The sequence below is a fragment of the Ursus arctos genome, unplaced genomic scaffold (assembly GCF_023065955.2).
Source record: "Ursus arctos isolate Adak ecotype North America unplaced genomic scaffold, UrsArc2.0 scaffold_19, whole genome shotgun sequence".
NCBI lineage: Eukaryota > Metazoa > Chordata > Mammalia > Carnivora > Ursidae > Ursus > Ursus arctos.
In genome coordinates this window covers 24,417,847-24,444,156 of record NW_026622863.1, presented here as the reverse complement: position 1 = coordinate 24,444,156, position 26,310 = coordinate 24,417,847, and the positions used below count along the sequence as shown (strand labels likewise).

Here is a 26,310-nt window from a genome sequence, read left to right as displayed (position 1 = left end):
AAGAAGGAGGGGGCAGGGGAAGCCGGGTAGGTATGGGGGAGAATAATATTGGAGGCGGAGAGAAAAGGAAGCGAAGAGGCCCCACATAGGAGCAGGCCTAAGCGCCTCTGAGGAACAGCAGGGAGGCTGGCGTGGCTGGAGTGGATGAGAGAAGGCGGGAGCAGGAGATGAGGGCAGTAGACAGGTCACCAGACCCCATAAGGAAAGCCTTAGAAGCTCCCGCAAAGTTTCTGGAGTTTCTTCTGCATGGGATTGGGAGCCATTAGGAGGCTGTGAGCAAGGAAGGGGTATGACTGGCGCTGTAGTACAATCACTCTGGCTGCAGGAGGAGCAAGGGCTGAGGCAGACAAGACCTGGGTGGAAGTCAGTGCAATATTCCAGGCAGGAACAGATGGTGGCTTGGGCTGAGATGATGGCAAGGTCTTCCAGGAACACAGTGTTTAAGGAAGACTCTACCTTGGGTTCCTCCCTAGCATGTGTTAGGAAAGACCCATGACTCCCCAAGTACATGGACCCATCAGTCTCTTGGAATCAAAGCCTTGGACAAATGATAGGCAGGTGCTGCAGAAAGCGCCAACTTAGAGCATGGCTGGAGGAAGTCTGATTCAATTACGAGCAAATGGAACATATATAATAAAAATATTCCGCTGGCAAGAGGCTTTGGTTCTCCGAGAAAGCCAAAGGCCTGAGCTCATGCTAACTTCAGCAATCAGCAAATGTACTTCTTCGGTTATGGGTTGTGCCTGCCTGTTCTGTTCTAAGTACTACCTGGTTATCCATACCTTGTAATGCTACATCATGAAGGTCAACAGACAGCAGTAGAGCTGAATATTAGAACCTAGGGGAAGAGAATTTGGAAAAATCTCAAGGACCGTGCCAGGAGAACCCTTCAAAAGCTGGCACACCAAGAGAGACCAGCAGACATTTGTGTCCCTTCATTACACCACCTCATCAAAAAGAAAAACAAAGAACCCAATCAGATCAAGCCTCTTGATCTACCTCTGTGTTTACAGGAGACACAGAGGGACAGAGGAACATGTTAAAACACACTTCAGGAACACAAACAGCAAGATCCAAAAGGCGGGCAACTACAGGACAAACTGTCCAGTCTCTTCAACAATGAACTACAGGGGGTAAAAAGAGGAAGGAGAAAGTATTGGTTAAAAGAGACTGAAAAGACATATCAATGTCATATGTATCCCGATTCGAACAAATGGAACAAACTGATGGTAGAAACTTGTAAGACAACTGGGGAAATATAAAATCGGGCTAGATCGTTGATGACACTTAAATAACTACCATTGTGTTTTTTGGGTACGAAATTGGTATTATGATTATGGGAGCCCTTATCTTTTTTTTTTTTTTTTAAGATTTTATTTATTTATTCGACGGAGACAGAGACAGCCAGCGAGAGAGGGAACACAAGCAGGGGGAGTGGGAGAGGAAGAAGCAGGCTCATAGCGGAGGAGCCTGATGTGGGGCTTGATCCCGTAACCCCAGGATCACGCCCTGAGCCGAAAGCAGACGCCTAACCGCTGTGCCACCCAGGCGCCCCTGAAGCCCTTATCTTTTAGAGCTCCCTACTAAAATATCTGTGGATGAAATACACCTAGACTTTAAGTAAAAATAACCAGGGGCGCCTGGATGGCTCAATCGGTTAAGCGTCGGACTCTTGATTTCGGCTCGGGTCATGATCTCAGAGTGATGAGATCAAGCCCTGCATCGGGCTCTGCTCTCAGCAGGGAGTCGACCTGAGATTCTCTCTCCCTCTCCCTCTCCCCCTCCCCAACTTGCAGGCGCGTTATCTCCCTCTCTCTCTCTCAAAAAAACAAACAAACAAAAAAAACCAAACAAACCAGTAGGGGGTGGGGTAAGAAGAAAGATAAAACAGGAATGGCCATTCGTGGATGGCTGTGGAGCCGCATGACAGGCACCTGGGGGCTCGTTCACGTATGCATGACATTTTCTATCATCGTTTTTTTTTCCCCCAAGCCAGCATACCTAAGGCACAAACAGTGACAGAAACCAACTAAAAAACTTTTAAGAATTCAACATTACATATACAGTTTGAAATACAAAAAGGTAGGGAATCTACAATCAAGCTGCTTCAGGAATAACTCCTACTCTCATTTTTCCTTACTTCAAAGCCTCTGACTTGCAAGTGGCTTCAGGTTAATAATTTCCTATTGGGAAGAGCGGTTACGTGCAATAAAGATGAGTAATATTTTTCTAAGAGTTACTTTTTCCCTTTCTTGACTTGGACTTTTTAATATGTTTTTTGCATATGGTACTAATAAGTATAGATAAATAGGGCACGGAAGTTGCCTTCCTTATTCCAACAAAAGAGAAAATTATGTAAACCAGAACTGCCAAACTGTGCCACTATTAATGGGATTCAGTTATGAAATCCAGAACTCCTGCCTGGACAATTTCACTGCAGTGTGTGAAAGAATGTTCTACTTCAGAATCTTCTATCACCACTGCCCCTCCTGCTCACACACCACGAAAACATATGTGCGTGTACACACATATCTTTTAAAAAGAAAGATCCTGGGGTGCCTGGGTGGCTCAGTTAAGCGTCTGACTTGATTGGTGTTGATCGCAGGGTTGTGAGATCGCACGCCACAAACTCCATGTTGGGCTCCATGATGGGTGTGGAGCCTACTAAAGATCTTTCCTCTTTTTTTTTTTTTCCTCATTCAGAATACAAATGTAAAGATTTACCTGGAAATTTGAGAAAAATAAAACAGGACACAAAAGTAAGATACTTTTAAGGGAGACTAAGTACTCTCGGGTCAAGCGTCTCGGAAGCCCGATGAAGATGTGATTGATTTGGCCTTAACGGAGCTGCTCAGTGGAACAAACAAACCTTCTTCCTGCCTCCCTCTGCCCTCAATCCCATAGGCCCATCAAAAGAAAGTGAAAATAAGCAGGGCATTCATTAACAGGTCAGTGTTCATTCTACACATAGCTGTGAAACACTGGTGCACAGAGGAACGGAACCGGAGGAAATTCCAGAAGGGCAGAGAGTAAATAGTCTCCTTTCCATTCCCCGGCTCCCTGTAACTCAGACACACACAGGCTGGAGTGTACCCCAGGTTTAAAGAGAACACTCTTTCACGTTCCCTTTGCAGTAAAGGAAGCCAGAGGCTTCCAGGATTTACCGTTACGATGTCTCTTTGGCTTCCAAACTTAGCCAGAGCCTAACAAGAGAAAGTCTTTTCTAGCAAGCTACCATCAGATTATAAACACTGGAATTCTTGTTAGGGTACCAGTGTTGACTTGGCTTCACCCCACCTCCCCTCGGCCCCCATCACTGACGATTTGGCAGGGTCTTCCTAGAACACAGGGTGCCAAGAAGAATCTACTTTGGCCTTGAAGCCTCTTCTGTATGCTGCTGCTGGGAGTCCCTCAATGGTCTCTAAATCAAAGTTTTGGTCTATGGGGGTTGTGTTAACTCCACTAAAAATGAAAATAGCTTCATTTTACAAAGCCAGTTTGTAAACTTTTATTTTCTCTCTTTCTTTCTTGTTCATTCATTCAAGAAGCATTTCTGGGCATCCACTACCCGTCTGACACTGGGCGAGAGGCTGGGTTATAAAAAAGAATGAAAATAGACTAAGTCTCTGCATTGAGGAACCTCACAAGTCACTTGAGAGAAACGGAACTAAATAATGTCACAAAGAAATGTAAAACTGCAACTGTATTAACAGATTCCATGCAAGACATCTACGGTCTCATGAGCACTGGAGAGCTGGCCTCAGCAATGCACCAGGGAAAATTTCCTGAGGAACTGAAAGCTCAACTGTGCTCTGAAGTTTCAGGCATACAGCACATGAAGGGTGGGGTGGAGTGCAGAAGAAGGCCAATTCAGACAGAGGAAATACCATGTGCAAAGGCCTTGTGGCACAAATGCACTCAGGAAACTGAACAGAGATGAGTGGGGCTGGAATGGAATGTGATCCAAATGGGGTTGAAGACCCAGGTGATGGCCATACACTGCAGTGCCTTGTGGGCCCACCATGTTGAAAAGTTCCTCTCTATCCTAAGAGCAGCAGCATGGTACTGATGGGTTTATAATCCAGGTGTGACAAGATCAGCTTTGTGATTTCAAAAATCATTCTGTCTGCAGTGTGGAAAAGACTGGAGGGAAGTAAGGACAGATACAGGCAGAGCAGACAGGAGGCCAAGGGAAAAGACCAGGGCAGTAGAGGCGGAGATGAAAGAGGTGGGCAAACTTGCAAAGGTAAAAACCAAGAGAAGCTGAAAACAGATTAGCAAAGTAAATGCGCAAGAGGGGTACAGGTATCGAAGATGACTCCTCAGTTCCTAACTTACTTAACTGGACAAATGGTGGATGTACATATTGAAATATGGAACAAGAGAAGAGGGTCAAGTCTGGGAAAGAGGCAATGAGTTCAGATTTGGACACGTTTCTGATACATCCACAAGGAGACAGCAAGAAAACAGTCAAATATGTGGGCATGGAGCTCTGAGGAGAGATCTAGGCTGGAGATTCAAATCTATAGGTTACCTACACATGGTGGTTATGCATAAAGAGGAGGTATGGACGAGAATGTGATCATAGAAGAATGGTAGGAAACTCAGCTAACAGTCAAACAGATGAAGACGACCTTGCAAACAGAGAACAGTTAAGAGAGGCAGCAAGAAAATCAAAAAGGATTCTTGAGAAGGCAGGAAACATGGGCTCCAAAGCATGGATGGAGAGTCCACCCTTAGGAGAAAGAGAGACAGCTCCTCTCCTACCAGAGGAAAGAGGGAGGGATTAGGCACGTGCATCCTCATTTCAGTACATGACAGATGTATCAATCATGATCATCCTTATTTCTCTGGATTCAAGCCAAAAGCCAAAGCCCGTGCAGGAATAGACATTTTTCTTTTCTTACAATTAAAAAAAAAAAAAAAGCGCACAGGCATACACTTTTCAGAACTGGCTGTTCATCACAGTCATCCACCGAATAAGGTACACTAGAGATAGTCTCTCAAGTCTCTCTTGAACCAACTGAAGGTCCTTTTAACACAAGATACAAAAGGCCTCGTCTATCTTGGTAAATCTCACTGTATGTCAAGCTGTAGCATATTTTTAAATTTTTTAAGTGATTCAGGAGGAATAAATACAAATCTGGGAAAGTCAGGTCTTCAGAATAAACTATCAGTCCACACGAGTTACTGCTGCCTTGTCATTAGAGCTCGTCGCCCCTGATGGGAAGGAAAGTCCTCATCGCCCATTAAAGCAATTCCTAGATTCCTAGACCAGAGCCCCCTTAACAGCTCATCCATTTTCTGTGCCCTCAGGGAACCTCAGCAGCCACACCACCTCTCCCGGGTGGCACAGGATCAAAGCCATGTTTATAAACACGGCAGGGGCAGGCTTTCAATGAACAAACCTCCTTTTCAATGATCTTTAAATACAAAATGTAGGAGCCCAGCTAGAAGAGAACTTTCACAGTTGAGATTCTGCATTTAAAAAGTCAGCAGTTATAAATTTCCAGTTACAAAATAAATCAGGACTGAGGATGTCACGTACAACATGGTGACCACAGTTAACACTGATCTATTTGAAAGTTACTAAGAAAGTAAATTCTAAAAGTTCTCATCACAGGAGAAACACACATTTTCTCTTTTTCTTTTTGTATCTGTTTGAGGTGATGAAAGTTAACTAAACTTGTGGTAATCATTTCACACACACACACACACACACACACACACACACACAATCTCCTTTGTAAACAACTGCTTTTTAAAAATTATAATGTCAGATGAGTGAAATGCTATGCCACAATGAAGATATGGATTATTGATTATGAAAAGTGTACAAGAATATGAAAAAGTATTGACACTACATATGCTGAGTTAAAAAAAGAACTTGTAGAATGTACCCTATTATTAAAATCCTATAAAAATAAATATGTAAAGGGACAAAGAAATAAATGAACCAGAGAGAAATAGTAAGTTCTGTTTGAAGAGTAAGATTATGAAACAAAGCTTTTATTTCTTAAATTTCCATTATCTGCATAGTGGACACTTTTTTTTCTTAATTTACCTATCAGTTAGACACGTACATGGAAGTGTTTAGAAATGAAATGACAGGATGCCTATGAATCGCTTTCAAATACTCCCCCAAAAAAGTCGGGTCTGGAGGCAAAAGACAACCTGACATGTGCTGATCCTTCTTAAAAGTGGGTAACAAGTATGGGATGGTTCATTATACTGCTCTGTCTTTTATTTATGTTTGTTACTTTCTTTTTTTTTTTTTGCTTTTATTTATTTTTATTTTTTATTTTTTTAATAATAATATTTTTATTATATTATGTTAGTCACCATATAGTACATCCCTAGTTTTTGATGTAAAGTTCCATATTTCATTACTTGCGTATAACACCCAGTGCACCATGCAATACATGCCCTCAATACCCATCACCAGCCTGTCCCATTCCCCCCCCTCCCCTCTGAAGCCCTTAATTTTCTTCCCAGAGTCCATAGTCTCTCATGGTTCATTCCCCCTTCTGTTTACCCCCCCTTTCTTCTTCCCTTTCTTCTCCTACCGTTCTTCCTACTTCTTATGTTCCATAAATGAGTGAAACCATATAATTGTCTTTCTCTGCTTGACTTATTTCTTTTAGCATGATCTCCTCCAGTCCCGTCCATGTTGCAGCAAATGTTGAGAAATCGTTCTTTTTGATGGCTGAGTAATATTCCATTGCATATATGGACCACATCTTCTTAACCCAGTCATCTGTTGAAGGGCATCTTGGCTCCTTCCACGATTTAGCTATTGTGGACAATGCTGCTATGACCACTGGGGTGTTTGTTACTTTCTATCAGAAAAAGTTTTTCAAAATGTCCCATTTATGCTACAAAATATTGCCCTCACAATAAATAATATTAAGTTTAAAAAAATAACAACAGCATGCTCATTATGAAAAATTGAAGTGGGGCACCTGGGAGGCACAGTTGGTTAAGCGTCGGACTCTTGGTTTCGGCTCAGGTCATGACCTCAGCGCTGTGAGATCGGGCTCTGCGTTGAGCTCTATGCTCAGTGCAGAGTCTGTGTGAGAGTCTCTCTCCCTCTCCCTCTGCCCCTCTCACTCATGCTCTCTCTCTCTCCCTCCCTCTCTAAAATAAATAAATCTTTTTTAAAAATTGCAAACAATACAGATATGCAAAATGTGACACCTACCCCAAAAATACACACGTTCCAAATCCCTTTCCCAGGATATAACTCATGGCTGCCACCTTTGTATGAAGTCATCAAACCTGCAAGCGGTAGCACAAATACACATAGACAAACTACAAAACCAACTTCATCCGAGACAAGTCGTAACCTTTGATTTTTCACTTAATGTGTTCCATGAATCTTTAAAAACATATACAGAAGCAATCTATCCATTTGGGGGCCTTTTCAGACCGAGGAAGAGGCATGTTCAAGGTGAATTCAGCCTTGACTGTAATGCGCCCCTCCACGAGAATGAACGTATGTAATGTACGTATAAATTAACACTAATTAATGAAGAGAAGGAAGAAGGAAGAGAGAGGGAGGGAAGGAAGCCCACAGACATCATAACCTGTGCTGTCCTTATGTCATAAACAGCATCCTCCAGGCCAGGCCTGACAACAGGTGAAGATCTCCACTCTGTACCTCCAGTGGCCTAACAGCCACCATCTAATTGCAGCATCTGTGCTCAGGTGCACTATCGCTTTCCCTCCCGACACACCACTCTCTGACAAGAGTAAGTCTCCTACTCTAAGAAAAATACTCCTAGCATCCTGCAAGACTGAAGGAAAAGGGAAAATAATACATTCAAATGAGATAAATGACGTTTGAGCTTAACACTCTCCCAGCAGCGGCAGCGCCTCCCCTGGGAGAACCTGGGAGACTGGAATGGACAACTGGGCAGAAGCTGTTCTCAAGGAACTGGTGCAAAGTAGAGGCCTGCACATCAGATGAAATGTTTTTGGGGGGGGGGGGGGGTTGGTTTGGTTTGGTTTGGCAAAAGGAAGGAAACAGCTCATATCCAGGCAACAGTCTCATTTTCCTATCACTGATTCTGGGCTCTCCGCAAGGCCATCATTTCAGGCCTATAACAGCTGTCAGTTTAGAAGTTGAATGCTACGCGGCTGATTAAAAACAGTGCAGGTCCTCTACGACGGGGCACTACACCTCTGTGGGGCAGGCTTACAAGGAATGAGAGAAGTTTCTAGAACTGTACAAACAGTACAGTCCTACACTAACAACCTAATTTAGGAGAAAGTTTCCCAAGTCTTCCTTGAGTAACAACCTCCAGGCCTGCACTGTCCAAAGTGGGTGCCCCAAGCCATACGTGGCCACAGAGCAGTAGAAATGTGGCCGGTCCACATAGAGATGTGCTAGAAGTGTAAAATGACACACCAGATTTCAAACACACGACAGGCACACAAAAAAGAATGCAAAAATATTTCAGTAATAGCTTTCTTTATACTGGTTATATTGAAATGATAATATTTGGGATATATTAGACTAAATAAAATATATTATTAAAATTAATTCCACCTGTTTGTTTTGGTCCTCACTTTTTTAAATGTGGCTATTAGAGAATTTTAAATTACATATGCAGGCTTACAATATATTTCTATTGGCCAGTGCCTCCTCCCTGCCATTTTTTGGTCATAATCTTGAACAGCTCTCACTCATGAGGCCTGGCTGGCCCCAAGGGCCATCTCTGTGTGACTTGACTGCACCAAGCCCATTCCTGCCTCAAAGCTTCCCACGTGTTCCCCCAGCCTGAAATGCTTTTCTCCTATCGACCTAGGCATCCCTTTGCATCCCCTGGAGTCCTTGTGTCACCTCCCCAGGGAAGCCTTCCTTGATACCCCTAACCTCAGAATAGGTGAAGTCCTCAGTGAAATAGTCCCAGAGCACCTCGTACTTCCCTCCATCACATCTGTCACCACTGGACTAGTGTCTTTCACTGACCTGCTTAACGTCTGACCATTTTCCTCTCTAGATCCTAAATTCCAAGACAGCGCCTTGTTCATTCCACTTCTCTAGCATCTTGCCCAGAGCTGAAGGTAAGAATTTTCCACGTGAATGCTGGTAAGTAAACTTCATACCCACCCTCTGCTCCAGGCAGGTCTTGCAATCCTAAGAAAATGTCCTAGAGTGCAGGTTTCTTCTCATACAAAACCCTGCTCCAACGCTGAGAAATCCTTACATCTAAAATGGAAAAAAACAAGATGGACGGCAAAATGCCTTGACCACCTACTACGGACTAAAACGCAAAAAGGTCACAATATACCTCTAGAAAAAGAGAAAGGGGAACAGCCTCAGCCAGCATTCGTGTTTCGAGGGGTAAAATCATTCTTGGTTCAATACATGCTCCCAGGCTTCCAAAACCGATAGGCTTACAGAACACTCCAGAGGCAGCAGTAAACCCCACGCTACGCCGAGGCGGCCACGTACAGGAGAAGAGATTCCTGACAGAAAGCTTTTCTCCTTTCTTCAAGTGAGGTTTCACAAGGCAACCTCTCTGCTGGTGACACAGAAAGCAGGTCTGTTTTAACATTCATTGCAGGGGCCTGTGTGTTTACTTTTGAGACTTCTGGCTAAAAGGACCTTTTCTTTCAAACAGCTCTCCACTGACACCAAAGCCATGAACTGGGCCCGGCTGTAACTTTGAGAAGCTGGGGACGTGGGGTTGGGGGAGGGGGTTGCTTTTGGCTTCTTTGGGAATTCCTTGAGGTTCTGGCTTGGCCATATCTGCCTGAGGTGCAGATGATGGAAAGCAACACACAGAGAGCTTTTTAGAGACTATTAAAGATGGTTTTAAATCCCAATGCCTGGCATCTGGTGCCAATCAAGAAAACAGTAGTCACTGATGTAACTGCAACCAGACTGGGGCAAAAGGAAACAAAGGCTTGCATTTGGAGGCTAGGGACGGATTCAGCCTGATGCCTCCCCAGAGCAGGCACCCGGTACTACCCTGGCCCCACCTCTGCCTCAGAGGTAAGCCATGACACTGGCCACAAAAACCAAAGTCACAACAAAAGATGTTCATCTAACTAATCTAATTAAGTATATATAAAATATACCACATATATTTTATATATACGTAATTATATATTATAGATATTTTATACACACATATTAGCGTCTTGTGTTCTAGGCACGGGGTGAAGGGATGCCCAAGAATGAACAAAAATCAAATAATGCCTGCCCTGTGAAACTCATATTCTAGTTGGGGAGAGCAACGAGTGAGATAAACCAAATATATCGTATTATATGGGGATACTGCTAAAAAGAAAATAAAGCAGAGAAAGGAACAGGGGATGTGGGTAGGGAGGAATTGCAGTTAAGACCATTTGGTCAAGGCCACATATTTTTTATATATATATATACATATATATATATATATTTTTTTTTTTTTTAAGATTTTATTTATTTGACAGAGAGAGAGACAGCCAGCAAGAGAGGGAACACAAGCAGGGGGAGTGGGAGAGGAAGAAGCAGGCTCCAGCGGAGCAGGAAGGCTGATACGGGGCTCGATCCCAGGACCCCGGGATCATGCCCTAAGCCGAAGGCAGACGCTTAATGACTGAGCCACCCAGGCGCCCCAAGGCCACATATTATATGATTCCATTTGTACAAAATGTCCAGAAAAGGCAAATCAACAGACACAGAAGGTAGATTTGTGTTTGCCAGAAGCTGGGGGTGGAAACAGAAATTAATGGTAAGTGGGCATAAGAGATCTTATTGGGGTGATGGAAAAGGTCATGGGAATGTTGTATAACTTGGTAAAATTTTTAAAAAATCACTGTATTGGGGCACCTGCCTGCAGAGGGGAGAATGGCTGAGATAACAGAGGAGTAACATGAAGATCAGAGAGGGCCTTTTAGGCCATTAGGGGAGGCTTTGAGTTTTTACTATTAGCGCAATGGGCAACCACTGTGGGAGTGATATGATTTGGCTCACAGTTTGGGTTATTCTGGCTGCTGGATTCAAAAGTGCCCTGTAGGGAGACAAAGGCTGATGCAGGGAGATAGACAAAGGCCTCCTGATAGCTACAAAGACGGATCTGGACATGGGTGATGACAGCAGTCATGGTGAGAAATGGTCAGCGCCTCGAACACATCTCAAGGGTAACACAGATGGGACATGCTGACTGGACGTGGGTTCTAACAGGAAGAAAGAGTGGCATCAAGGAAGACACCAAGGTTCTAAGCCCGAGCAAGACTGAATCACCACTGCCTGAGACGGAGGAAGCTGTGGGAAAGCAGGGAGCTTGGCTTTTAACTTGTTAATTTGAAGATGTTAATTAGACATCCAGAAACACATGGGAGATTGTGTCCAGGCTGCAAGTCACACGTGTTCAGACCAAACTGAAAGCCATGAGGCTAGATGAGATCTTGAAAGGTGGGGGTGTAAATGGACAAGTGGAGGCAGGACCAAGCCAACCTGGGGCATCCCGATGTTTCCAGACTGGCGAGGAGTAAACCAACAAAAACGACCGAACAGGAGTGGCCAGCAAGACAGACAGAAAACCAGTCGGGTGTGGTGTCCGGAAAACCAAGTGCAAACAGAAGGTCGAGAGGAGGGATCGACTCATAATATCCCATCAGTCAGGCAAGCAAACTGAGGATAAGAGCTGACCGCTGGATTTCGCAACAGGGAGGTGACTGAGGCACGTGACTCAGGGCAAGGAAGACAGAAACCTCCCTGGAAGTTTCCCAAGAGGAGGAGAGAGGACAAAAGAAAAGAGATGGAAAGAGGAACAAGTACAGAAGCATGAATCGGTGAGCATGTGAATTGGCCCAGGCTGTGCAGCAGACCCAGGCAGCAGGCATCAAAAACCCTGAAACTCGCCCGCCCTTTGACCCAGCAATTACATGCCTAGGAATTTACTACCTTAAGAAAAAAACGCAGCACAGAGCTCTCTTTATAAGAATTGACCAAAAAGTCTGGCTTGCAACAGTGAAAGAGTAGAAATGGCCAACAACAGGAGATTGGTTAAATTATGGTGTATTCATTCCAAGAAAACTGCTACTGCAGCCATTAAATATGGTTTTGTTTCATTGAGATAAAAAAAGAAAAAACTGGGCGAAAAAAGTTACAAAGCAATCTGCATAGTCAGTTTCCATTTTGGAAAAAAAAGTTACACATATATAATTTACATACCATCCCAAAATCTAAGTGGATATGTAACAAAGGATTTATGGGGTTAGCTCTGAACAATAAAATTTTAAGTGATTTTAACCTTCTCCCTCATTGGAAGGCAGTAGATGAAGAGAAGCTCTAGGACCAAAAAGTCCAAATCCCTGTTCTGCCACCACCTACTGTGTAGCCTTGGAAAAGTTACATAACAACATCTACCTATTTCCTCATCTAAGGGGAGGGCAATACTATCCATCTCACAGGTACATAGGAGGATTAAGTAAATTTTAATATACGTATTTCAAGAATTCAAAACAATGCCTGATACACACTAAAGTAATTCAGAATGGGGTTTTTTGGGGTGCCTAGCTGGCTCAGTTGGTTAAGCATCTGCCTTTGGCTCAGGTCATGATCCTGGGATCGAGCCCCACATCAGGCTCCTTGCTCAGTGGGGAGTCTGCTTCTCTCTCTCCCTCTGCCCTCCCCCCTAACCCGTTCATGCTCTCTCTTTCTCTCTCTCAAATAGAATCTTTAAAAAAAAAAAAAGGAACGGTTTTTATCTTTTTTTTCCAATAAGCATGAAAATCCTAAGAAGAAAAACAACAATATTTTCAGTTTTAGAGGCATGTATTATGTTTATAATCAGAAAAAAATAATAATATTTTCAATTTGGGGAACAAGACAAAATTCTCAGAAATTTTCTGTAAGCATTCCGCAAAACTGAAAAAACTAGGTCTCGTTTGTTTACCAGGTTTAAAAATAATTGGCTATGCAGGACTGCTTTGGCCATTTCTACCATCAGGCCTATTCAAGACACTGACTGGAGCTTGTAGCTATGTCCTAAGTAAGATCTCCCTATCAGCTTGCAGGACTGTCACACACTGCATTTCCCTTTGTCCCTTGCCACTTCCTCCTCAAGTTTAAGAAGTAGTGAACAACTTTATAAATTTAAATGTAAAATTGTTTTTGTCTTTCTGCTTCAGCTGCTGCCATGGCCCCTGTGATAAAGCTGGGGGGGGGCACAAAAAAGAAGCAAGTTCTTTAGTTCACCCTTGAAGGCACCCACCCTATAGAAGATGGAATCATGGGGGGGCGCCTGGGTGGCTCAGTCATTAAGCGTCTGCCTTCGGCTCAGGGCGTGATCCTGGAGTTCTGGGATCGAGCCCCACATCAGGCTCCTCCGCTGGGAGCCTGCTTCTTCCTCTCCCACTCCCCCTGCTTGTGTTCCCTCTCTCGCTGGGTGTCTCTATCTCTCTGTCAAATAAATAAATAAAATCTTTAAAAAAAAAAAAAGAAGATGGAATCATGGGGGCACCTGGCTGGCTCAGTCGGAAGAGTAAGCGACCCTTGATCTCGGGGCTGTATGAGCCCCATGTTGGGTGTAGACAGTACATATGTACATACACACATACATACATAGGAGATGGAAGCATGGATGCTGCCAATTTTGAGCAGTTTCTTTAAGAGAGAATCAAAGTGAATGACAAAGCTGGGATCCCAGTGGAAGGGTTGTAACCACTGCAAGGAAGAGCGACAGCAAGATTACTGTAACTTCTACAGTGCATTTCTCCAAAAGGTATTTGAGATACCTCACCAAAAAATATTTGAAAAAGAATAATTTACGTGATTGGTTGCGCGTAGCTGCTAACAGCGAAGAGTTATGAACTTAGTTACTCCCAGATAAACCAGGACGAGGAAAACAAGGAAGAGGAGGATTAAGCCTCATTTACCTGGAATATTTTGTATGAGTTCTCGAATAAAACTTGGGAACCAAAAAAATAAATTAATTTTAAAAATAAATGTAAAATTGTTTTTAACTGTAGAGCAATTTCTTTTTCATTTTCTCTCTTCTCCCTCTGATTCAAGTTCCAAGGATTAGTAGTTTTATTTATCTTTCAGTTGAAAAACTGGAAAAACAGCACTGTGTTTACTTTAAAATAAATGTACGCACTGTCTGTCAGGCATGCCTCCTTGAGATGCAGAGCCCACCCACCAGAACACTCCATCCTTACAGAAGAGTGATGGAGGTGGTGCACCCCTCATGACTGGCCTATCTGTTCTCAAAATGGAAAGTGCCAAAACAACCCTCTGCTTATAAGATTTTTTAAAAAATAGGGAGCTGTTTGCTTTCTTTTCTTTTCTTTTTTTTTTTTTTTTGACACACATGGGCAAAGAAAAGAGACAGGCATAGAAAATGGAGAGAGCATAAGCAAGGGGCTTTTCAAAGTCTACTTCACTTTTCACAGTGGTGTGGGTACAGCAACTCTCAAAACACCTTGTGTGCCTTGTAGAATAGAGGTAATGAGTAAATACATGGATGATACTGAGAGCCAGAGCTCTCATATGGGAAGAAAGTTAGGAAGAACCCTGTGGGACTGAACTAGAAATGGAGGTTTCATTATGATCTCATGGTGTTTAATACGTAGACACAGAAATAGATATTTACACATCTGTGTATATACATGTGCACAGGGAGCGAGCTAGATAGCTGTATTGACAGGTATGAAGTCTGTCAGAAAAAAATGAATAATCAAGAGCCAAAGAAAGTTTTGAAGAAGAAGAGCAGTGAGATGAGATATGTCCAACCTGAGGCTGACACTCCCTCCAAAGAAAACAGTGAGACTGTGTAAAACTCTTAGGAAAAAATACTAGATCCCTATCTCACATAATATATCAAAATAAACTCTCGATTGATTAAAGGGTTAAATATTTTAAAAACTAAATAAAGAAAACTGTCACGGGACTCCTGGCTGGCTCAGTTGGTACAGCATGTGACTCCTGATCTTGGGGTTTTAAGTTCAAGCCCCACACTGGGTATAGAGATTACTTAAAATTAAAAATCATTTTTTAAAAGATTTATTTATTTATTTGAGAGAGAGAGAAAGAGACCTGCACAAGCAGGGGGAGTGGCAGAGGGAGAGGGAGAAGCAGGCTCCCTGCTGCGGAAGGAGCCGAGGGGGGACTCAATCCCAGGACCCTGACAGGATCATGACCTGAGCCAAAGGCAGATACTTCACTGACCGAGCCACCCAGGTGCGAAAGAAAAGAAAAGAAAAGAAAAGAAAAGAAAAGAAAAGAAAAGAAAAGAAAAGAAAAGAAAGGAAAGGAAAGGAAAGGAAAGGAAAGGAAAGGAAAGGAAAGGAAGAACACTGTCACAAATATCAGTATAGGGAAGGTATCTAGCTTTATTTTTTTCCCAAGCAGTTAGTTTTGTGGTTCTTAGACTTGAGTGTACATCAGAATTCCCTGGAAAATCTGTTAAGAGATATTGCTGGGCCCCACCACCAGAATTTCTGATTCTTCAGGTTTGGGATGCAGACTCAGAATTTACATTTTTTTTTAAGATTTTATTTATTTATTTGAGAGAGAGAACATGAGCCGGGTGGACAGGCAGAGGGAGAGGGAGAAGCAGTTTCCCTGCTGAGGAAGGAGCCTGACGCAGGGGTCAATCCAGGGCCCTGGGATCATGACATGGGCTGAAGGTAAATGCTTAACTAACTGAGCCACCCAGGTACCCCAAAATTTACATTTCTAATATGTTTCCAAGTGATGCCCATGTTGCTAGCCTGGGGACCATACCTGGAAAGGCACTTGGTTAGTTGATGGTCCTAATGCCATTTGTTCACCTTTTCTGATTTTCAATGCAACCTTTATAATATAGTAAATTCTATCTACATTGGAACACATTTGGAAAATAATATATGATGGAGCACATATCACAAGGGTACAGGAGCAAGTCTGAAGAGACACCCACTGGCCAACCCAGGGATAATGTGAGCATCAAAATAACGGGAGAAATAAATTATAAACCACTGAATGAAATAAGAATCCATGAGTTGAGACTGATGATGCAAACCTACATGCCTAAAAGAAAAGGAGATGTTCTTCCTTGCAATAGTACAGCAACTAATAAATGCACAGGGAATAAGAAAACTGGGGGAAAATTTTGCAACGATCATAGTAGTAATTGATTCAGAAAAAACCATTCATGAATGACAAACAAGTAGGTGAAGGTGTGACAAGGGACAAATATTTACATAATCGCAAAGTATTATACCTACCCATAAATTACTTTTCAGTTATAAAAAGAAAACAGTCATTTTACCATGGAGAACCTGGCAGACACCACTTTAACCAAATGATCACAGTTAACATCATTAACAGTGAAACACACTGAGTCATGTGCCTCCTGATAATCTGCACTGCGAAGGACACAATATCATGCCAAAAATACATACCCTGAATCTAATCCTGAGGAAAATCAGACAGAGCCAAACTGAGAGGATTCTACAAAAAGACTGGCCTGAACTCCTCAACAATGACAGTGTCATAAAAGACAAAAACAGGCTGAGGAACTAATCCCAGACTTAAGGAGACATGACAACCAAATGCAATGCATAATTTTGCACACAGGGAGCCTGGATCATGCAGAAAAATCACTTGAAGTGCATTTTTGCCACAATTAGAAAATATAAATTAGGTAACAATACCGTAAAAATGTTATATTTCTTGATTTAATTGTACAGTGGTTAGGTAAGAAAACATCCTTCTTCTTAAAAAATAGACACTTAAGGGGCGCCTGGGTAGCGCAGTCGTTAAAGCGTCTGCCTTCGGCTCAGGGCGTGATCCCGGCGTTCTGGGATCGAGTCCCACATCAGGCTCCTCTGCTGGGAGCCTGCTTCTTCCTCTCTCACTTGCCTGCTGTGTTCCTTCTCTCACTGGCTGTCTCTCTGTCACATAAATAAATAAAATCTTTAAAATAAATAAAATTTAAAAAAAAATAAATAAAATAAAAAAATAGACACTTAAGTACTAGGGACAAAGAAGTACGTGGTTCCCCCAATGTTTATAGCAGCAATGTCCACAACAGTCAAACTATGGAAAGAGCCCAGATGTCCATCGACAGATGAATGAAGAAAGATGTGGTATATACATACAAAAGAATATTACTCAGCCACCAAAAAAAAAAAAAGAAATCTTACCATTTGCAATGACACAGATGGAACTAGAGGGTATTATGCTAAGTGAAATAGGTCAATCAGAGAAAGACAATTATCATATGATTTCACTCATATATGGAATTTAAGAAACAAAACAGAGGATCATAGGGGAGGGGAGGGAAAAATAAAATAAGATGAAATCCAAGAGGAAGGCAAACCATAAGAGACTCTTAACTATAGGAAACAAACTGAGGGTTGCTGGAGGGGAGGGGGGTGGGGGATGGGGTAACTGGGTGATGGGCATTAAGAAGGACATGTGATGTAATGAGCACTGGGTGTTCTATGCAACTGATGCATCACTGAACTCTACCTCTGAAACTAATAGTATACCATATGTTAATTAATTGAATTCAAATAAAATAAATTTTTTAAAAAGAATGATATATGCATGGAATATAATAATAGCAATATAATAGTGTGGCAAAATAATAAATAACATGTATTGAGCATTTGAAAAATAAGCACAAAGTTGGTAACTTATAATGAATCAGAAAATGATTATAATTGTATGTATAGACGGAGACAATATCAAAGCAAATGTATCAAAATATTAACAGTTGGGTGCAGGGTATAGGGGAATTCCTTGTTCCATCCTTGTAACTTGTCTCTGAATTTGAAATTATTTTAAAATAGGGAATTTTTTTTTTTAAATCTACTTCAAGATATGTCTCCCTCCTAGCAAGGAGGACAATCTGGGAATGCCAAGATCTGCAGTGTTAATGAGGCCACAGCTGCAGGAGCAGGGAACTACAAGAGAAAATCAATCAAGTCTTACATCCTCCCTGCTACCAATTTAGAAAGAAATCAAGATCATCCAGTGGGCGGATACAGATGAAACATATGCTAATAACTACCGAAGCTGGGTGATGTGCATTCTGCTTGAAAACGCCCCTAATAAAAAGGTTTTTAAAAATTAATATTCAACCCCAACATCTGGCTTCCATACAGAGAAGACTAGAACCATCCTTAAGAGCCAAACCAGTCCTTCGAGTCAAGTACTTCTTCCAGCCACAGCCAGGTCAATGCCCCTGCAGAAAGTCGGCCAAGGCTGATCCTCACGCCACTGCAGGACTCGAGCAAAGCTCTCCACCATCGCATCCTTCTGCCAGAGGGAGGCATAACACACCAGCTGAGTTTTCCAGTCAACTTTCAAGTCCACCCAGGAGACAACAAGGCAGCGAATGAAGGAAGGAATTGTGTTGCGTGGCGCAGAAAAACACCAAGCAGGACGGGCGCTACCCCTTGGGCCTTTTCCCAGGAAAAGCTGTTTCGGGAAGACCAGGACAGAGTGAAAGGAGTCACCTAACATGCTGTGACCTACTAGCCTACGTAACCATATTCATACTTAACACACCACTCTGGACACATTCCCAGCTTAGCAGCTCCCCAAGGAATGCAGGTGCCAAGACCCTGGAGCTGAAATAGCTCATGTTAATGACAGCCTCTCCACTCCGCACCCTGCAAGACTTTGCATTTGTACGGGCTTAGAACTCTCCCTTGGAACCACCTCGGGGCTGCCTCCCATTTAGGCAAGGAGGTCCTACATCCAGAAACAGGGTCTCTGCCACCATCTCGAGGATTTGAAACTCTATAGTTTTGGGAAGGAAAGAATCAAGAAGGCAGAATCACCATTAATGCTACCACTGCTACTACTTGTGTTGTACTCACATGTGTCAGGCACTAATTTTAGCTTATTTAATCTCCAAATAACATTTTACAGATCAGGAAAGAGAAGCACGGGGAAGTGCGCTGATTTGTCCGACATCACAAAGCTGGTGGAATCAGCATTCAAACCCAGGTAGTCAGACTCTGGAATCTACATGTTCTTAACCACTTTTCTATGCAAAAGATCTGTAACCACCAGAAACAGCCTTGCTCTAAATAGAAGGTTTTCCAAAACACGGCTCGAATGTTATGTATCTTGTCTATGCCATTGTCATCCTAGATTTCTTTTTCTACGGAAAAACAGCCCAATGCCCTACTACAACCCACATTTTCCATCAGATTTGGATCTGATATGCCTCACTCCTCCACCCAGCGACGCACTCAAAATGCTAAGTCTGGTGCTGGCCAGAGCGGAAGGAGCTGCAGCGACTGTCACACACAACACAAGCCCTGGGAAACAGAGAAAACATCCTTCTGAATCACTCCGGGCTCAAAGAGAAAAACCGCAACAGCAATTACAAACAAGGAGCAGAACACAGCAACAGGTATGGATTTGCCACTAGAAGACTGTTGGACAGGATCTACCGAAGCTAAACATACATCCACTCTGTGAACTAAGGGCCCTAGATATATATATATACATATATATATATGTATGTGTGTGTGTGTATACTCAATAGAAATATATGTATATGTCTTCCAAAATACAAGTATTTTGTAATTGCACAGCAACTTTGCTCATGACGGCCCCAAACTGGAAAACAGCCCCAATGTCCACCAACAGGAGATTAAACAATAAACTGTGGTATAGTCCTATTATAGGAATCTTCAGCACTATAAAAAATAAATCAGTATTACATGCAAAAGCATGGGAGACTCTCACAGATACAATGATGAGCCAGGACAAGAAAATGTACTGTATGATTTCACTGATAAAAATTCAAGAATAGGCAAAACTAACCAATAGTGATCGAAGTCAGAATAGTGGTTATCTCAGGGTGGGCAGAGGGATATTGACTAACAGGGATGTGGGAATCTTCTGGGAGCCTAGAAATGTTCTGTATCTTGATCTGAGTAGTGATTACACTGATGTGAACATATGTAAACATTCATTGAACTATATCACTTAAGGTTTGTGCACTTTTCTTTGAAAGAAAAAAATGTGAATACCCACGGGAAAACAAATCAAAGCCAAGTTTAAAGCATGAATGTTTTCATCATTAAATAAGACAAAAATAAATGCACTATAAGCTTTCAACTCAAAAAGCTATAAATGACCAACTAACTGACTGGATTAAAAAAAAAACAGATCTAGGGCAAATAGTTGAAAAAGTTAAAGTTAAAAATGGAAATACTAGAAAATATGGTATAATTGATAAATCCAAGTAGTCTTGTGAAAAATAAAGAGCAAAAGTTAAAAAAAAAAAAAATGCTTACACTAGTCAAGAAAAAAATTGGGAACAAATACCAAAAATTTTAAGTGGGAAAAATTAAGAACATTTTTTAAATGAGAATACAATTTAAAATCTTTATACTAATAAATTTGAAAAATCTCATGAAACAATTTTTCTCAGAAAATTTGAATTAACAAAACCAATGCAAGATGAATCAGAAAAGCTGAACAAACCAATCATTATGGGGTAAAAAACTGAAAAAGTCATCAAAGAATTATTTCAGAGAAAGCAGCCAGACCCAGCTGGTTTTACGGGTGAGCTCTTTCCTGCACTCATGGAACAGATAATTCCCATGTTATAGAGTCTGTTCCCGAAGTTGGAAAGAGCTTCAATTTACTTTATAAAATTAGCTAAGCCTCGATTCCAAAGCTGACAAAAATAGTACAAAACTACAGACAAATGCCACTTATGAATATAGATTGGAAAAACCCCAAATAAAATATTAACAAGCAACTCCAACAAAATTTTCAAGGAATAATCCAACATGAGCAATTGAGTATATTCTAGAAATTTAAAGATTGTCACTTTTAGGCAGCCAATATAAGAAATAGAAAGAAGAAAAATCATTTAATTATTCCAATAGTTACCTTTTTTTTAAAAAAGATTTATTTATTTATTTTAGAGAGAGAGAGAGCATGAGCGGGAGGGGGTGAGGGAGAGGGAGAGAGAATCTGAAGTGGACTCCACGCTGAGCCCAGAGCCCTGAACCCTATCTCACAGCCCTGAGATTACAACCTGAGCAGACACCAAGAGTGCGAGGCTCAACCAACTGCACCATCCAGACTCCAACCCCCATAGCTACATAAAAGATATTTGACAAAAATTCAACACCCTTCCTGTTAAAAAAAAAAGAAACAGTGATTAATAAACCAAGCAGGGGAGGAAAAGAAGAGGTTACTAACACCCAATTTACACCCAGCAAAGAGTCATTTGGAGCATGGTTACCAGACAGGGTGGGATACCCACTCCATCACCACTAAAACAGGAAGGTGTATGCAAAGCAGCTAACAAGGAAAAGAAGTGTAATTATCTCCTAATATGAGCGAAATTATCAATCTTGGAAACCACATACATGTCTACCAAGAAAACCCAAAAGAATCTTGAAAACGTAAACTAAGAACTCAACAACCAACTGATTATTAAAAAAAAAAAAAAATGCAGAAACTAACAGTTGTATACCAACAACACTAAATTAGGAGAACTAACAGGAAAAAATCCCACTAAAAATAACATTAAAAATATTTTTACAATTTAAGAGAGTCTATCTAAAGATAACTTCAAAATGATTTGAGTGAATTTAGAGATACTCCATGTTCCCAGGTAGGAAGAATTAGTATAGACATCCTCCATAAAGGAACTTACATAGGATAGAATTTCCATAAAATCTTAAGTGAACTGGGGGCAAGAGAGGAGGAAGAGGAGAAGAACCTGAGAAAATAATTTAAAGTTCAGGTGGTGTAGTCATATATGCAAAGAAAAGAGGAAGATTTTGAAAAGCAAAGAAGCTCAGTCAGATATTTAAACACGGTAATGTTACAACAGCTAAGACACAGTGATTTAAAAGTCTAATAAAACAACAGATGAAATGGAAATTTCCCCACAGAGGCCCAAGTATACGTGTGTGTGTGTGTGTGTGTGTGTGTGTGCGTGTGTGTGATATATATATATAGAGAGATATATATATATATCTCTATATATATATGTTTTTTTTCTAATATAGGCTGAAGGTAACAACTCATCAGGAATGATGATCACAGATAATTACAGATGGATTAATCAGTGAGTAATGCTAAAGCAACCAGTGAACTACTAGAGAAAAATTAAATTAGATCCCTACTCACACTATACACAAAAATAAGCTCACTTAAGGAATTAAATGCCGGAGTGCCTTGGTGGCTCAGTTGGTTAAGCATCTGCCTTTGGCTCAGGTCATGAGGGATCGAGCCCAGCGTCGGTGTCCCTGCTCTGCAGGGAGCCTACTTCTCCCTCTCCCTCTGCTCCTTCCCCCTGCTTGGGCTCACTCTCTTGCACACACTCTCTCTCTCTTTCAGATAGATAGATAGATAGATAGATAGATAGATAGATAGATAATCTTAAAAAAATTAACGTGAAAAAATAAAATCACAATGTACTAGGAAAAACTAGAGGTGACTGTTTACCTGAACTCAGGATTGAGAAAGCCTTTCTATAAAGGAAAAGGCTACAAATACAAAGAGTGACAGTCAACTGCAAGTTTAAAACATCTGCTTGAAAAATAGAAAAAAAAAACCTACAAAATTAAAATGCAAATGAAAAACTGGAAAAATACAAATTACAAGACACAGGGAAATGTCCTTAACATATAAAGAACTCTTTCAAAACTAAAAGAGAAAAACGCCCACTTTGATATAAAAATGAGCAAAGAACATTAATAAGGCAATAAACATACTCTAAAAACATTCAATCTCCTTCAATAAATCATAGCATCAAAAGGCAGAGTGGAGCTGGGGTAACTTCAGAGACATAACGACCAAATTCAATGAGTAGACCTTGTCTGAATTCAGGTCCAAGCAAACCAACTTGAAAACAACACTTTGAGACAATGGTGAAATTGAATAGGAACTGGATATTAGGTGATAATAAGGAATTCATGTTAATATTGCTAGGTGTGATAATGGTATAGTAATTATATAAGAAAATATCCTTTTTGCTTCCTCTTTGAGCTCAGACCTAGTCTTTGGTGACATGGCTAGACGCACCAAGAAGGTCAGAATCATTGGTACATATAAGACCCATTATGGTGTCTCTCACAGGAAAATGGTGAAAAAGACTGAAATAAGCCAGCATGCCAAGCATACTTGCCCTTTCTGTGGTACAACCAAGATGAAAAGACGAGCTATAGGGATCTGGCATTGTGGTTCCTGCGTGAAAACAGTGGCTGGTGGGGCTCAGACCTACAGTAAAGTCAGCGGCCATCAGAACCTAAAGGACTTGAGAGACCAGTAGAATCTCCACCATCTGAAACATTACTAGCCTATAATAAATGGGTTAATTTATGTAACAAAATTAAGGTTTTTTATTTAAATCCTTTTTTTTATAAGACACACATTGAAGAATCTAAAATATAATACTGAAACACCTATAATTTACTTTGAAATACTACAACCAAAAAAAAAAAAATTAGATGAAGCAAATCTGGCATACTATTAATTATCAAATAGGCAAAAAAAAAAAAGTTTTGTTTTTTTTTTGAAGATGTTATTTATTTATTCAACAGAGATAGAGACAGCCAGCGAGAGAGGGAACACAAGCAGGGGGAGTGGGAGAGGAAGAAGCAGGCTCATAGTGGAGGAGCCTGATGTGGGGCTCGATCCCGTAACGCCGGGATCACGCCCTGAGCCAAAGGCAGACGCTTAACCGCTGTGCCACTCAGGCGCCCCAAAAAGTTTTGTTTTGTTTTCTTTTGTTTTACAAATAAATCCAATAAAGGCTAACATGCAAGAGAAACCAGCAGTCTTGACCACTGCTGATGCAAGGGTAAACTGGCAGAACTTTTCTGGAGAGTAATCTTGCAATATGTGTCCAATGTCACAAATATGTGAAAAATTCTTAAACCCAGCAAACCCAACTTCAATAATTTATCACAATTATCAAAATGGGCACAAAGATTTATAAACATATAAGTTTACCATAGCATTATTTGTGACTATTAAAATACTGAAAACAACCCCAGTGTCCGTCACACAACCACCTGAAAGACTACTACCAGGCAGTCATCAAAAACTACACTTTGGAAGAATAATTACGGCTATTTCAATATATCGAGGGGGGTGCCTGGTTGGCACAGTCGGTTAAGTGTCCAACTCTTGGTTTCAGCTCAGGCTGTGATCTCAGGGGTGTGAGATCAAGCCCCATGTCAGGCTCCACACTCAGCATGGAGTCTGCTTAAGATTGTCTCTCCCTCTCCCTTTGCCCCCCTCCCACTTGCTCTCTAAATAAACAATAAAACTTTTTTTTTTAAAGGGCAAATACTATATGTACCTACACGAGGTACCTACTCAGATATATAGAGACAGAAAGTAGAATGGTGGGGGGTGGAGGGAAGAGAGTGAATGAGTTTTGGATGGGAACAGAGTTTGAGTTTGAAATTCTGGAGACGGATGGTAGTGACAGCTGCATAATGTGTACGTACTTAATTGCCATTATATTGTATATTTAAAAATGGCTAAGATGGTAAATTTTATGCTAAGTGCATTATATCACAATTAGAAATAAATATGTAAATAAAGATATATTGAGCCCCAAAATCCCCATGTAGAGATGACTTAAAAAAAAAAAAGATATATTAATACATTTTAACGAGAAAAAGGCACATTGCAATGTAATATGTTTACGTATGGTTTCAATTTTGTTTCATTGATGTCTTAAATATTTATATTTGCACACAGGAAAAAAAAGGCTCCGAAAAATATATATCAAAATGTTAGTAATTATCGCTAAGTACTGTGGCTTACAGGAGAATTTTATTTTCTTTGTGTGTCTGTGTGCTTTGTGTAATTTCCAGTTTTTCTACAAGAACTTTTATAATCAAAAGCAAAAGTATGTTGACAGAGCAAATGAAGAAGGAAAAAAAAAAAAGAACAGTCATATTGGTGGCTGATCCTAATATGAAAATGTCCACAAGTATATTTCCAAATGACCTAATAAATGTAATCCTCCTTGATAATCAAATTATAAAAGGCATGCTAGAGTTTGGGAAAACAAAGACCAACTCAGAAGATAAACCATCAGGGAATTCCTTGCAGAATTAAGAGAGAGGCCAATTCCTGAAGCTGGAGTGGGTTCACCACATCTGTGTGTGCCCAGCAGAAAGGGAAAGACCAGAGGAGCCTCCAACACCACTTGAGTGGCCTGTCAGAAGCGACAGGCTCTGAAAGAAAAGACTCTTGAGTCAACGCAGGGCTCTCCCAGGGACTCAACACTTCCCACCCCCACATCTCTCTTAAGCTAAATCTACTTTCAGAAAATATTTTCTAGACAGCAGACATCAAGAGAAAAAGGAGCCTTTCTTTCCGTGGCATTCCCTCACCACACATGGTACTGCTCTCAATAGAGGCTTTATGAGGGAGGGTCCAGAAACCACAGCAATGGGTTATGCCACTGACCACAAGCAGCAATAAATAGACGTTAGGATTTAGATTTCCATGCAGCAGAGGCACCCTGAAGAATTAAAACAGAGCTTCCATCACATTCCAACATTCAGTAAACATTTACTGAGTGCCTACTAAGCACAAGGCACTATTTGTAACACCACCCCCCCCCACTCACACACACGAACACATAAATACACGCAGCTTCTTTGTTCTGCTCAAGGACTCAGACTAGGCGAGCAATGATTTAGGCTGGAGGCAGTTTGATTCAACATGTCACATGTCTCCCAGATTGGGAAAAGAGGAGCAGAGGGAGAGCATTCAACCTCCAGAAAGGATCAAGGGGACACATCACTGCATCCCACCAGGAGAGCCCGGGGACAAAGGAGGCTGAATCCTTCAGTAGAGGCAGAGAGGAGCTCTCGCCTTCCTAAAACTCCACAACGGGATCCACAGGGAACAGTCACTGCAGACCCTGGTCCTGGAGGAAACTGCATCACCAGGTCTATCTGTGGTGTGTGAGAGAAATCCAAGCCTTCGAATTCTTCTCCCCACCCCCACAAGTGAATCACGTCAGCCACCCCTTCATCATACGTACTTTTGCCCCCATTGTTCTTCAGCACATTGGAGAGGTTGACAGAGGCAGTGCCTAGCAGTTCATTTCTCAAAGTATGGCAGCTCCAGACCTTCAAATCTAAATGACTCTGGGCCGTGACATTCCTGGAAAACAAAAACTTAATTCATCACATCCGAGCATATTGGTCACTCCTACAACTTAGAAGAAAACAGATAAACTTACAGCTGACATCTTGGAGGGAGGGGGGGAAACCTCAAACAGAAAGACTCTCACATGTGTACTCTTTCCCCCACAAAGCTGATCCTGTGCCCATCTAGCTAATAATGAACGCTCTGTG

The 26,310-nt window shown here is 41.4% G+C and overlaps 1 protein-coding gene and 1 pseudogene across 4 annotated transcripts in view; one reads left to right on the top strand and one right to left on the bottom strand.

Moving 5' to 3' along the window:
* WWP2 (WW domain containing E3 ubiquitin protein ligase 2) overlaps positions 1 to 26,310 on the bottom strand; it is a 142,510-nt gene that overhangs the window by 85,065 nt on the left and 31,135 nt on the right. For all 4 annotated transcript variants that reach the window (XM_026495129.4, XM_044382470.3, XM_048223763.2 and 1 more), the window contains exon 4: positions 25,995 to 26,116. In XM_026495129.4, coding sequence (XP_026350914.1) covers positions 25,995 to 26,116 — 122 coding nt within the window. The remainder of the gene's footprint in view (positions 1 to 25,994; positions 26,117 to 26,310) is intronic.
* LOC125283290 (60S ribosomal protein L22-like) lies at positions 13,140 to 13,867 on the top strand (annotated as a pseudogene).